Source organism: Octopus bimaculoides, chromosome 26 (genome assembly GCF_046866305.1).
Source record: "Octopus bimaculoides isolate indiv1 chromosome 26, ASM4686630v1, whole genome shotgun sequence".
NCBI classification, from domain to species: domain Eukaryota; kingdom Metazoa; phylum Mollusca; class Cephalopoda; order Octopoda; family Octopodidae; genus Octopus; species Octopus bimaculoides.
Window position 1 is genome coordinate 1,642,217 of NC_142953.1, and position 11,742 is coordinate 1,653,958.

Consider the following 11,742-nt stretch of genomic DNA (forward strand, 5'->3'; position numbering starts at 1 on the left):
CACACAAATACACCACAATATACATAAGTGACAGTACGTCAGGTGTGTATACAGTTAACAACACACACAGTATCGGATATATATATAGTAAAATAACGATTCAGATAGAATGAGTTGTATCAAATAGGATATTCCAGTTGTGTACACAGGAAGTTAATAGACACCTTTAATTTTCAAAATCTTTTATTTGAAATTAATTGGTTGAAGGAGAGGTTTTCTTCTAGCTGCTCGTCCATAATACCCAAGCTTATGCAGATATGTAGCACACGTTCTTGGACTAAATTCTAGCTGTTTTGCAATGTCAGAAGCCTTCGAACGGAGTTAGTTTTCCATAATTCTCTTCAAACAGTGAAGCATCCTTTCTGAGGACCCAGGTCGGCCAGGACGAGAATCTGTTGATTCCTTTCCTTGGCTTTTGAATTGCACCATAATTCTATTAACAGTAGCAAGAGGAATTTGAAGATTTTCGGCAATTTTTCGCTGGCTAAGACCAGCCTCAGATTGCCCAACAATACCTCTGACAGTCAGGTGTGTATATAAAAGACAACACACATCTTTGATAATATATCAGGTGTGTATACAGGAGATAGATAATACACACTTCTGACAATATCAGGTATGTTTATAGACACCTGACAGTATCAGGTGTATCTGTAGTAAGAAAGACATTCTGACACGACAAACATTTTGGATGAAGTTGGATACTTGAATATTAACAAATTTTTTTATTTCTTTACCATTTTTCTAGTGCCAAAGGTTCCATTTGGACAGTCATATGGAAGAAAATATGAAACGCCATTTGAGCTTGGTCTGGGAACTGGTACGACAGCAACAGCAGGAGATTCGTCAACTGAAGAACGCTCTTCATGCCAGTACACAGATCACCAATGGAAGCTACATTTGGAAGATCAGTGACTACAAGACAAAATATTTAGAGGCTGCCTACAAAGGAGCCAAAGAACTGACTTGTCAACCGTTTTACACATCAAGGAATGGTTATAAAGTATCGGCATCGGTTTTTCTGAATGGTTACGGGAATTCAGATGGCAAATATCTTTCGTTGTATTTTAAAATCTTACCAGGAGAGTATGATAACATACTCGAATGGCCATTCCGGCTTCCAGTAACCTTTACCTTGTATGATCAAGCTGCTGACCCTGACAAACGTAAGAACATTGTGGAACGTTTTGTACCTGATCCTACAAGGAAACAGTTCAAGAAGCCCCACCCCGACATTGAAACACTCGGATTTGGCTACCCCAAATTCCTTTCTTTGGAGACTCTAAAGACCAGAAATTTCATTAAAGACGATGCTTTGTACATCGGGATTTCTGTAGACAACAAAACATTTATAGTGCCATGAATGGGTTTTCTGTTTCAAAGTTTGGTTATTGTTCTTGAAAAGATCGTTTAAGAGTCAGCACATTTGCTGTTCTTGGCATCTTCGTATCTTAAAAAAAATTTTTTTTTTTTTTGGTAGATTACAAACGCCAGAAAAGAAAAATGCAAGAGGAAATGTTTTTTTTTTCCATGTTGCACTCTGCTGACCCTTATTTTGAAAGATCTGCAGTATCGGGAGGCAGTCCCCCACCCCACTACAACTTTTAGTCATGGCCAGCTGTTCCTCTTCTCTGAGGCATACAACTGGGTTTATTCCCAAATACGATGCCCTCAAATTTATACAACTTTCTGTTGTGATGTTTTGCAATATTTATTAATTAAAAACATAACTTCATATTCACAGATTAGTTTAGAAAACCACATTAAAAAAAATTTATCACAACTGTTGCCCCCCAAAAATGTAAAAAAGAAATAAATATTGGATTGGTAAATTTTCTATTTATATGGCAATATTTCTATTACACATACATTTTCTCATATCACATATTAAATATGTTCTTGGATTTCATCAGTTTTGGTCAATGCCAAATAGAGAAAGAAATGAAATACTTTAAAAAAAAATCAAATCGTTTGTAATGTAAAATTCTTGTGAATTTAAGAGAAATGTGCCAAACTTTGCTAATCTTCTTCATTTGTGCTGAATTTTGTTTGGAAAACTTTCACTAAGAAATTTTACAAGAATGTAAGAAAAAAAAAATGGTATTATCTTTTTTTTTTTTTTTTTCTGAAGTAAATACTCAAAGAAAACTTGTACTTAAAGTAAAAACAAAACCATTTTTGCATGGATTAATTTAAGGAACCATCGTATTTAAATTTACCAGCAAATTGATGTTTTTGTTTGGATCCACAATCAAATTTTTCGTTTTCATGAAATCATGCAATTTTTAAACAGAACCTTTCATCAAAATATTTAATTTGGATACAAAATAAAAAAAAAAGGCAACACAACACAACATACAAATTTATAAAAAAACTCATTAATTTTATAATAAAAACAAAAATAACTTTTACAAAAATAAAATTTCTTCATGCCATAAAAATGTTTCCATTTTTAAAGCATTTTTGGAGTTTTTTTTCCCCCCCTTTCTGTAATTAATTTTACAGATTTCAAATAAAAATGTTCAAAACATCATCAATTCATGTTCTTTCTTCTTTATTACACTTTGGTGACATTGCTTGATCCGTAACAGTCGGCCTCGGTCATCTTTGGGACATTTAATGAAAAAAATAATAATCTGTAAGTCCCTGATATCAGTGCAGTTCACAGGCATTGGGTTGTGATTAGCACACCAGACCCTAGGCAGCAGCTTCTCCTACTATGGGATCTCTGACCACTTGGAAGGCAGAAACTAAAGATCCCAGCTGAATTCTCTCATTGGTTCCTGACATTAAACGATACCTACAAAATAAAGATTAGAAAAATCGTGTAAAAACAAAAACTAACAATTCTCCACAGCTACCCTCAAACCCAATACACACAAAATGTTCACATCTAGATTTTTCTAGTTTTCCTCTGAACTTTGAGAAATTATCAAAACAAGGCTTTAAAAAATTTTTTTTTTTAATAAATAGCTTCAATGCAAGTATAGCTATGTGGTTAAGAAAGCTCACTTCTCAACTCTGGTCTTAGGTCTTAGCAACAAAGAAAGCTAAAAGAAAAATATTAGTATTTGACTAAATTATATTTAACCCTTCAGCATTTAAACCAATCAAGATCTTTACTGGTATCTCTTGACTGTCAGAGTCAATTCACATTACAAACTACATGACTCGACGTACAGTCAAAGTTAGCTCCCTTGGTAAAGAAATCTTTTTTTTTTTTCTATTTTAACAATTCACACCCGCCGCCGTTCAATCCGAGATCGGAATCTATCCCGAGTTCTCTCCCCGGCAATATGATTCCATAAAGCTAATTCCAAGCAGTTCGAAAGAAAGGGGCTCTCAACCAAGGGCCGTACGACCCAGGCGGGGGAAAGGGGAATAATCCTTTCTATTATAGGCAGAAGTCCTGATATTTGGGGGAGGAAGATAGGCAATTACATCGATCACCAGTACATAACTGGTACTTAATGTATCGACTCCGAAAGGATGAAAGGTAAAGTCAACCTCGGTGAAATTTGAAGTCGGAACGTAGCAACAGGCGAAATACCACTAAGCATTTCGTCCAGCATGCCAGCTCGCAGCCATAATATAATCGCTAATAGGATAAATATACTTACTCAGTCTCAGCCATTTTATCGAGCAAGTGGATACGGATTTTCACTGGGAAATCAACTGAAAAGAAATTTTTTAAATATAATAATAAAAATAATGATGTTATTTGCGGAAGATGTGCTGCTATTTCTAGCAAGCCAAATATCTAAAGATGCAGTCAGCTTTGTTAATTGAAAAAAAAAAAAATTCAATGACAAAAATGAGGAAGATATCAAATAATAATAATAATAATAATAATGAAAGAAAATGAAATAATTCTTACTTCGATGTACGTAAACGTGAACTTCGGTGAGAATGTCTTGGAGAGCCAAACCTTTGGCAACCTTCAACTGGAGAATATCTACAGCAATGTCAAGGAAAATTAGGTAATAATTAGAGAAAACTCATTAATTATTATCTTTCATTGTTCACTTGTTTCAGTCATTGGACTGTGGCCATGCTGGGGCATCACCTTGAAGGGTTTTATTCAATCAAAATCGCACCTCCAAACCCACTGTCTATTTTTAGGTACTTACCAGCCAGCTAAGCCATCACAGTCCAATGATGGCTTAGCTAGCTGAAACTTTGAAGTCACTGGCGATAATATTCTTGTAAGAGAATAATAAACTTGGACACTACAAAACTAGGGAGTAGCACTAATGTAAAATTATATAACTCAACCTAAAAACAATGTGTGTGTATCATCATCATCATTTAACATCTGTTGTCCATGCACATACACACACACATGCACTTTTACACATACCAAACAAGGATACTTTTATAAGCTTCTGTGAAACTGGAGTTTAACAGCCACTGGACAATATTTTCAATGTCTTTACGGAGAGGATGTCCAACACATAAATAAACGTTATCTTCTGTCACTTTATCAAAAGCCATTGAAGCACTCTGGAAAAGAGATAATTAATAATAACAATAATAATAATAGTAATCGATTCTACTATAGGCACAAGATCTGAAATTTTGGGGGGCTGGGACTAGTCGATGTCATTGACCCCAGTGAGTAACTGGTACTTATTTAATTGACCTCAAAAGGATGAAAGGCAAAGTTGACCCCGGCAGAATCTGAACTCAGAATGCAGCAACAGGTGAAATACCGCTAAGCATTTTGTCCTGGTGTGCTTATGAAATAAGTTTAGTGGATGGAAAGAGAAATACGATAAAAAAAAAAAGGGGTTAACTTTATTGCCACCTTTTGTAAACATTTGTGAGGAGGGGTACAAGACGGATCCCAGTAAAGTTTGGAGTAAATTTACCAAAGCTGCCAATGAAGGGATTTTATGTACAAGTTGCCATGCTGGAGCACAATCAGCTTGTTGAGACATTACCACTTACCTGAAGCATATTGAGAGAACGCCTCATATCACCACATGCCAAAGTAACAATAGCTTTCATGCCATCCTGGGTCACATTCACCCTACAAACACAAAATAACAATTGCAGTTATGTTAACAACTAGAAAAATATTTGTGGCTTTTTTTGTTGTTTTTTTTTTTGATGGCAGGGGAAGTGGAGTGGCTGAGTGCTTGGTTCAAGTCCTACTTGTCTATGAGTGTGTGTGTGTGTGTGTGTGAATAGCTATATGGGGAAAGGCGTGGTAGCTATAAGACCTATAAATATAACAGCTAACATTCAAGGTGTTGCTTTACTTAACTTCCACTATGACTCAACCAGAAGCTAAGTACCAACAAGGAAGGCTCTACATGATCCTTCAATCCATTAGAAATAGCAACCAAATCTCCCTAACACCATATTCTACTGGCTTAAAAAAGGAAGGACACACTGGATAATGTAGCCCTAGAAAGCGCAGGGTTTAGGTTGAGTTCAATTTCCAGTGACACATTACCTCCTTGAGCAAGACACTTTATTCCACATTGCTCCAGTCCACTCAGCTGGCAAAAATGAGTTGCACCTGTAATTCAAAGGTGCCAGTTTTGTCACACTTTGTCATGCTGAATATCCCTGAAGACTACATTAAGGGTACATGTGTAATGTGGAGCACTCAGCCACTTACATGTTAATTTCACAAGCAGACTGTTCCATTGATCGGATCAACTGGAATCCTCGTCGTTGAGCCAGTGGGAAACAGAATAAAGAGGAAGACAGAAATAAGAGTGGGGTGGGAGTGTCACAGCCTGAACACCTTTCATTGCAGATCTACTTAAGGTTACAGCTGTTCCCTACCTGGGACCGCTGTGATAACTGTGTGAGTCTGGAAGGGGAATATGTTGAATGAAATCATAATTAACTGACCCTCATCCTGTGTCTTCTTTTACCTAAAGCCAGGAACCTTTCAAGCAACTCACAAAATGGTAAAGAAAGCAAAACAAGACACAAAGATATATGACTAAGAATGCCATGTTGGTTTTTACCCTTCTTGTTTAATGACGTATTCTAAACGTGGCATCATTTGGTCTGTGGAAAGAGGAGCAAACCGAAAGCGTGTGCAACGTGACTGCAATGCTGGAATAATCTTGGATAGGTAGTTACATATGATGCAAAATCTGGTGTTCTCTGTGAATTTCTCGATAACTAAAGGGAGAAAAATAGAAGGAAACGAATTCAAAGTTTAATGGATTTTAGTGAGTAAAGAAGAATTAAAAGATGGAAACGGTGAGACAGAGAAGGGTCAAGGAAATCTAAGAACAATACATCACAGAATGAATTCAAACTGGCAACTCTCCTTCCATCTCTCTCTCTCTCTTCGTTAATGGCTATGGTTGTATGCAAGTACATATATTCTTATATTAGTTTCAGTCATTAGACTGTGGCCATGCTGGAGCACTGCCTTGAAGAATTTTAGTCGAATGAATCAACCCCAGTGCATTTTTTTTTTTAAAGCCTGGTAGTTACACAACCAGTTTCTTTTGCCAAACTGCTAAGTTACATGGACAGAAACACACTGGTTGTCAAGCGGTAGAGGGAGAACAAACACAGACACACACATATATATATATATATACAACAGGCTTCTTTCAGTTTCTGCCTACCAAATCCACTCACAAGGTTTTGGTTGGCCCAAGGCTATAGAAGACACCTGCCCAAGGTGTAACGCTGTGGGACTGAACCCAGAACCTTGTGGTTAGGAAGCAAGCTTCTTACCACATAGCCACACCTGCACCCATATTGTATGTATGTATTATATATAAATATATATGTATGTATCTGTGTCTCTATCTATATACATACATATGTCATCATCGTTTTTATTTCCACTTTCCATGCTGGAAAAGAGCTTTTGAGGAAAGCACCCAGCAGGGTGGACTGTTAGTAAATATTTGCTAATTTACCTCTTCTAAGTGCGTTCTGAGCATCTCGTGTCATGGCATCTGCTTCATCTAAAATGACCAACTTAAAGCCTGACCTGTAACAGAAATAAAACAAATTCTTTTTTCAATCAGTGTAAATATGTTTGGAATACATTTTTATTAAATTTTTTTTTTTTTTTTTAGTTTCTTCCTCAAGTCATACCGACTCATAAGCGCTGGTTTCCTGGTTTCCATGGAGTATAAATTCCTCACTTGAACAGGACGCCAGTGTGTCACAGGATTACTCATCTTTGCCAGCTAAGTGAACTGCAGAAACATGAAATGAAGTGTTTTGCTCAAGAACACAATGCAGTGCCCAATCCAGATACAGACATGTGTGCACACATACATGATGGGTTTCTTTCAGTTTCTGTCTACCAAATCCACTCACAAGGCTTTGGTCAGTTCAAGGCTATAGTAGAAGCCATTTGCCCAAGGTTCCATGCAGTGGGACTGAACCCAGAACTAAGTAGTTGAGAAGCAAGCTTCTTACAACACATCCACACCTCTACCTATATGACAATTTGAAGTGGGACATAAGATAGTTGTGGTCAATGAAGAAAGTAGACGTGATACCAATAGTAATTGGTGTACTTGGAAATATCATCACTCAACTATCAACATGGCTGAAAAACAACAACCACCACCACCATCAACAACAACTACAACAACAACAAACCACCACAAAAGAAGTAACATACTTGAAAATTGTTCTTGTACTGGCAAAACTTAGAATATTTTCTCGCACAATTCCGATACCACGGTCATCAGAGGCATTCAACTGCAAATACAACAAAACATACAATAGTCACCAGCTGGGGCCACAAACGGGAACAGAACACAACAATTCAAATTACTTAAAGCTGATTGGAAAATAAAGAGGTAAAGAAGTTGTTTAAGATCCAGCACCTAAAATGAAATTCAAAACTCTTGAGGAATTGTTTATATTAATATGTGAAGGCTTGTGGCCTAGTGAAATATATGACTTGCCTCAAGGACCATTGAATTGAACTCCTTAGGGGAATAAATCTGTTTGGCAACTGCAAGGATAGTGCTGGTTTTTCCTGTACCAGGAGGACCATAAAAAAGTAAATGAGGTAGACGATCTTCATTGACAAATTTCTTGACTGAAAAAAAAAAAAAATTAATAATAAAAAAAAGGAAGCCAAATTAAATGTTTTTTGTTTTTTAATCAAACGATAATACATTGCTAACGAACTGCTATAATCAAATAAATAAATAACATAAGCCGATGTGCTGCGACAACTAAAAACAATAGTCTTTAGTATTGCACATTCTGCAGGTTAAAATATTTGGGTTGTCTCCCTTGCTTTTCTTGCCCCTTATTATGCTAAAGACATTCAGCGGCACCTGTGCAGCCTTCTGATAGACTCTTAGATACATTTCTGGCTCTTTATTTTTCCTTAATAGGAGACACCAAATAGAGATAACCCTGAGCTGGTTGGAAAGCTGTAGCTTTATAATGGAACAGTCGCAGATTGCCTGGTCAGAACAAATACATTAGTGGCTGTCTTTAGAAGTTAAAATAGGTCACAAACATATTTGGACTAACCTAGAGTTTGTTTATTTCTCATCACTGCAACTACTACTACTACTACTACTACATACAAGGTGTGACCAAAATGTATCTGGACAAAAATGTGACAGGCTTCTTTCAGTTTCCATCAACCAAATCCACAGATAAGGATTTGGTCAGCCTCAAACAACAGAAGACATGTGACCAATGTGTTAAGCAAAGGATTTGAACTGAAAACGACTTGGACATTATTTTCCAAAACCAGTTGAAAGAAGAGCAGTGTATTTCGACAGAAAAATGGTAAGACAAGGGTTAAGGAAAGCAGCACTTACTTGTATTAATAATGTCATTATGAGAAATCAATTCCTCAAGGTTTTGGGGGCGGTATTTTTCAATCCTGAAGAAAGAAAGAAAGAAAGAAAGAAAATACATCAATAAACCAATGAAAGGTTTCCAAACATTTCTCCCACTTTGTGTGTGTGTGTGTGTGCATGTGTGTACATAAGAGGGGTGCGTATGAGAGGGGTTGTAAGAGTAAGAGAGAGAGAGAGAGAGCACATGTATGGATATGTGTGTGTGTGTGTGAGTGAGTGTGTGCATGAGAGTGAGTGAGAGTGTGAGTGCAAACATACTCTTTTACTTGTTTCAGTCATTTGACTGTGGCCATGCTGGAGCACCGCCTTTAGTTGAGCAAATCGACCCCAGGACTTATTCTTTGGAAGCCTAGTACTTATTTTATCGGTCGCTTTTGCCAAACCGCTAAGTTACCTAGCAAAAATAAGTCACAACAGGCCTGATGAACTGGCAATGGATGGTGGATCTGGCCACAGCACAATCAGAAAGGAACTCTTGAATTGATGAGTCATAGACCTACCTAGGTGTTCGGTTTTATCTTTTAACTTTCTAGCTACTCGCCAGCGACCTACATACTGTTATCCCTAACAAAGCCCACCCCTATTGCAGATGGTATCACTCTGTTCCTGCTCAATCTTCCACAACCAAGCAAGCATTGTCCAAATACAACTTAAACCCTTTCCAACCTGCACTGACGTCACGAACAGCCCTCAAAATGTGGAGATCATGTCAGCGTTCACAATATCAGAACCCATCCACGACCCTTCAATAATATGCAGCTAGAACCCTGCAAGGTTACCATCACTGAGGACCTCTTCCCTGGTGATTGCATATCTTCATAATAGGACAAAGACTGACCTCCCTCTTCAAGGTCAGAAACAATTAACTTTCAGCCCAAACCTTCTACAAAGCTCAAATAGAACTTTACCATTGGTGACAGCTCACACAACTGGGGCGATGCTGCTACTGACATATGCACTCAAATTCCAGACTACAAGAAAAAGGGGTCACCCGACTAATTGGTATGAAGTTGCTTCTCAACAGACGTGTTCTATCCACTCTGTTGTTTTTCACCGCTATTACATTAGCCATGGCACCCCGAAGCTACCTAGTTTTGTTACCTTCACTCAGGTACTTCGGACTCATACCCTTCCTTTCTCCCCTCATCATCCAAACTGGGTCCACCACAACCTCTCAACACTAACAACTTCGCCCACGCCTTACTTCCCAGGGTCGCCATCTGGAAGTCTTAATCTGCAGCGATCGTCAATTTGCATCTATTCAAAATTAACATTAACCGTGTGGGTTTCCTCCAGTTGTGGAGGGCCAACAAAAATAATGAACAAACTCCTTCTTGCAGATCAAACAAGTAAAATAAATAAATAACAGCTTGGTACCCATTCTAACTCGATACCTATAGCTACACTTAACGAAAATGTGAAAACTTGGTCTGCAATACCAGATACCACATTCTTGGGTCAAATTGATGGTTAAAATACACGGGCACTCGAGTATACGTAGTTCCAATTTCTATAAATATTGGTTTATTTTGTTGGAATATAAGGTTATTTCTTCTTTTAGTGGACGACTACATGCATAATAGTATATACGTAGCCAAAACTAATAAATCGCCAAAATGACTGATACGAGAATTGAAAACGATAAACGTTATAAAATAAACTGATAGTTTCGCTCTGTCGTTTTGCCAATTAAACTTCAATAAATTTATAATCCTAATCATCCCATAGAAGTGTTTTAACAAGGTTCAGGTAAATAAAATATGATGTTAACATTAGAAATATGGAATAGTTGACGATCACATGCTAATGTTTTCAAATTAGAAACCTCGCAACATTGGATATATATAAACATAATTTACACATTATAAGTAAGACACGAGGGAAATATATTTACCATGGAAGGTTTGATTTTTCCTTGTTGCCTCCGTCCATGTTATATTTAAAAAAATATAGTTACGGATCGACTAAATAAGGATGCAAAAGAGAGGAGACAGACGTAAATATACAAGGTGCTTGGTGTTGAAGCTGTGATCACGATTTTCCCGGTAAAACTTTGGTAAGTCTCGTTTAAGTGGCGCAACACGTTCTCGCGAGAAGTGACAATTTCAACATGGCGTATTTGATCTGTGCAGAGTTTTTGTCAGCCTGCACTCGGTGTTAATCACTTGTTTTTACGGGCTTTCCGCCGACCAACATGACTTCTTTCACAACAGTGAACTGAGATTATCCCTCAGAGAATACTGCTATGGCATGTTGAAGCTTAGAGATCGAAAATGTCTTGCGAATCAGGGCAGGAGTGGTCTGTTGAACACGCCATCCAGACCTGCAGCACAGTTCAGAGTATGATAGACTTCACAGCCAAACATTTGTACGGCCTTCGCACCCAGTGTGCCCCCAATGAACAAATTACTCAAAAGGAAATACGTGATACTGAGGTAAGCAAAAAGAATATATATAACAATCCCTTAACCCCAATAACAACCAGTGAAACGGTTGCATTATTTCTCAATGCCTTCCCTTGTCGCACACACACTGCGATGATGTTTTCCCCCCAATCTGTGTGTTCTAGTAGTAAGCTTACTACTTGTCGTCGTCGTCGTCTTATTGCATCCAGCGATCTACCACCATCCCACCCGTTCACTCTATATGCACTGTACTGCACAATTTTACGGCCTGCTGATGCTTTTGTAGATGGAGATAGATATATCTACTGCACGGTTTGCAGATTAATATAATCCCAAAATCTTGTCTACAGCATACTTTTCACATGCACACATTTCTATATAATATATATATATATATATATATATGTGTGTGTGTGTGTGTACTTGAATACGTATATACACATATAATAAGCATGTTATTCTATTTTAAGTTTATGTAAGAACTGGCTTATGTTTGTATTTGT

General features: G+C 37.4%; 3 protein-coding genes across 10 annotated transcripts in view; 2 read left to right on the plus strand and 1 right to left on the minus strand.

Annotated features, from left to right (window-relative positions):
• Positions 1–2,537, plus strand: part of LOC106871852 (TNF receptor-associated factor 4) — a 60,509-nt gene extending 57,972 nt beyond the window's left edge. For all 6 annotated transcript variants that reach the window (XM_014918576.3, XM_014918575.3, XM_014918577.3 and 3 more), the window contains one exon: positions 749–2,537. In XM_014918576.3, the coding sequence (XP_014774062.2) occupies positions 749–1,363 (615 nt within the window). In that variant the 3' untranslated portion in view covers positions 1,364–2,537. The remainder of the gene's footprint in view (positions 1–748) is intronic.
• Positions 2,359–10,920, minus strand: LOC106871854 (replication factor C subunit 5). Its single transcript, XM_089342662.1, has 11 exons — positions 10,729–10,920; positions 8,793–8,857; positions 7,914–8,050; positions 7,625–7,704; positions 6,906–6,979; positions 5,988–6,147; positions 4,951–5,032; positions 4,374–4,503; positions 3,878–3,955; positions 3,621–3,675; positions 2,359–2,800 (listed from the first exon to the last, which is right to left on the minus strand). The coding sequence occupies exons 1-11, from the start codon at positions 10,764–10,766 to the stop codon at positions 2,698–2,700; spliced, it is 1,002 nt and encodes a 333-aa protein (XP_089198788.1). The 5' UTR covers positions 10,767–10,920; the 3' UTR covers positions 2,359–2,697.
• Positions 10,921–11,107: 187 nt separating this feature from the next.
• The window catches only part of LOC106871843 (kinase suppressor of Ras 1-like), a 62,678-nt gene continuing 62,043 nt past the window's right edge, over positions 11,108–11,742 (plus strand). For all 3 annotated transcript variants that reach the window (XM_089342654.1, XM_089342655.1, XM_089342656.1), the window contains exon 1: positions 11,108–11,269. In XM_089342654.1, coding sequence (XP_089198780.1) covers positions 11,108–11,269 — 162 coding nt within the window. The remainder of the gene's footprint in view (positions 11,270–11,742) is intronic.